At 41.8% G+C, this 1,940-nt stretch overlaps 1 protein-coding gene across 1 annotated transcript; it reads right to left on the bottom strand.

Annotated features, from left to right (window-relative positions):
- Window positions 1–358: 358 nt before the first annotated feature.
- LOC143878808 (uncharacterized) lies at window positions 359–1,719 on the bottom strand. The gene is made up of 2 exons (XM_077381042.1): window positions 1,358–1,719; window positions 359–1,217 (listed from the first exon to the last, which is right to left on the bottom strand). Exons 1-2 carry the CDS (start codon window positions 1,717–1,719, stop codon window positions 359–361), a joined length of 1,221 nt encoding a protein of 406 aa, XP_077237157.1.
- Window positions 1,720–1,940: the final 221 nt, after the last annotated feature.

Genomic DNA, 1,940 nt, shown 5'->3' with positions numbered 1-1,940 from the left:
CCATTCCACCCTATCATATGCCTTTTCCATATCCAGCTTGCACAATATTCCTCCCATGCCAAGCTTAACATATGAATCAATAGCCTCATTGGCTACAAGAGAGCAATCTAAAATCTGTCTCTTGGCAACAAAAGCACTCTGGCAATCAGATATAATATCTGGAAGAACCACCTTTAAACGCTCCGCTAACACTTTGCCAGCACTTTGTACAGGCATCCAACTAGGCTTATAGGGCGGTATTCATTTATTTTAGATGCACCAGCAATTTTCAGAATAAGGGTAATAAACGTTGCCCCAGTCCCTTTGTCCAAAACCAAACCATCATAGAATTCCTCAAAAAATCTAATAATGTCCCCTTTCACGAACTCCCAACACGACTAAAAGAAAGCAAGACAGAAACCATCGGGACCAGGGGCCTTATCACCACACAGGGAAAAAACCCCTTTCTGATCTCCTCCTCATCGAATGGATACTCCAGGGCCATTTGTTGGCTCAAACTTAATTCACTAAACACCAAACCCTCAGGTAAAGGTCTAGTAGAGCCCTCAGACGAATACATAGATGTATAAAAATTTTGGATCACCTTAGTAACTTCTTCCTTCCCCGACACTCTCACTCCATTATTCATCAATGATTCAATCCTATTCCTCCTTCTTCTGGCACTGGCCATCGCATGGAAATAAGCCGTATTTTTATCCATCTCCTTTAACCATTTCACTCTCAATTTCTGCCTCCAAGAAATTTCCTCATGGAGCACTACACGTCTATGTTCTTCTTTAACTCTCCCCAATTCCTCCCTCAAATTAATATCTCCTAAATCAGATTCCTCCAACCTTGTTATCTCTTCAATTCTATTTTCCAGCCATACATTTCTTTTCAAGTCAACTAATCTTCTCTCTGACACCCATTCCTTCAGCTTCTTCTTAACATATCTAAGTTTCTTCCCAATAACCACATCCGCCGGACCCTCAACTAGGAGAGATTCCCACCAATCTCTCAATCTGCTCCCCATATGCGGGATCTGAAGCCACGCAATCTCAAACCTAAAAGGAGGGGGTCCCCAGGATTCCAATCTAGGATCCAAGAGAAGGGGGCAATGGTCAGACACAGAATGAATAATAGCCTTTTGGTAAACTTCAGGAGCCAAGTTCATCCAGCCAGGACAAATGAGGAAATGATTAATTCTACCATGACTATCTGCTCTATTCCAAGAAAACCTAGCCCCAGACAAAGGAAGATCAATTAAATTGTGATTTGAAATAAAATCAGCAAAGGCAACCATATTCTGGTTAGATCTCCGACATCTCCTTCTCTCACTTACATACCTAATTTCATTGAAGTCCCCCCCCCAATACACCATAGATAGGGCCATCTACCCCAAGCTCTATTAAGTTCCTCCCATAACAATCTCTTGTTAGCCCATAGAGAAGGACCATAAACACCAGAGAATAACAACAAAGATGCATCATCCACCATCCGAAGAACAATAGAAATTGAAAATCTACCCTTCCATTCCTCCACCAATACCCACTTAGATTCATCCCAAGCTATTAAGATCCCCCCCGAGGCACCAATAGCTCTAACAAATGAGAATCCCCACTCCAATCTAACCCCGAGACTATTCATAATATACCTATCGATCACCTCTAGCTTTGTCTCTTGAATGCAAATAAGCTCCGGATTAAGATTTTTGACTATCCCTTTCACATGAACCCTCATATCCAAAGATCCCAATCCATTTATATTCCAAGATAGTATCTTCATAAGGAAAAAAATTTGACAGATTTCCTCCCCTTCCTTGCGTTTTTCTTCCGTCCGAAGAGAGGACTCAATGATTCCTCTACGACCGGAAGCACCCCATAATTCACTTCGGACTTTAACCAAGCCAACTTCTTCTTAGATAAGTTTGGAGAAAATTTCGATTCATAGTCCTCCCCTCC

The sequence above is a fragment of the Tasmannia lanceolata genome, unplaced genomic scaffold (genome assembly GCF_043159265.1).
Source record: "Tasmannia lanceolata isolate RefF3 unplaced genomic scaffold, GAP_Taslan_0.1 ptg000006l, whole genome shotgun sequence".
In the NCBI taxonomy this organism is placed as follows: domain Eukaryota; kingdom Viridiplantae; phylum Streptophyta; class Magnoliopsida; order Canellales; family Winteraceae; genus Tasmannia; species Tasmannia lanceolata.
The sequence above is the reverse complement of the archived record's forward strand: the minus strand, read 5'-3'. Positions and strand labels throughout refer to the sequence as shown.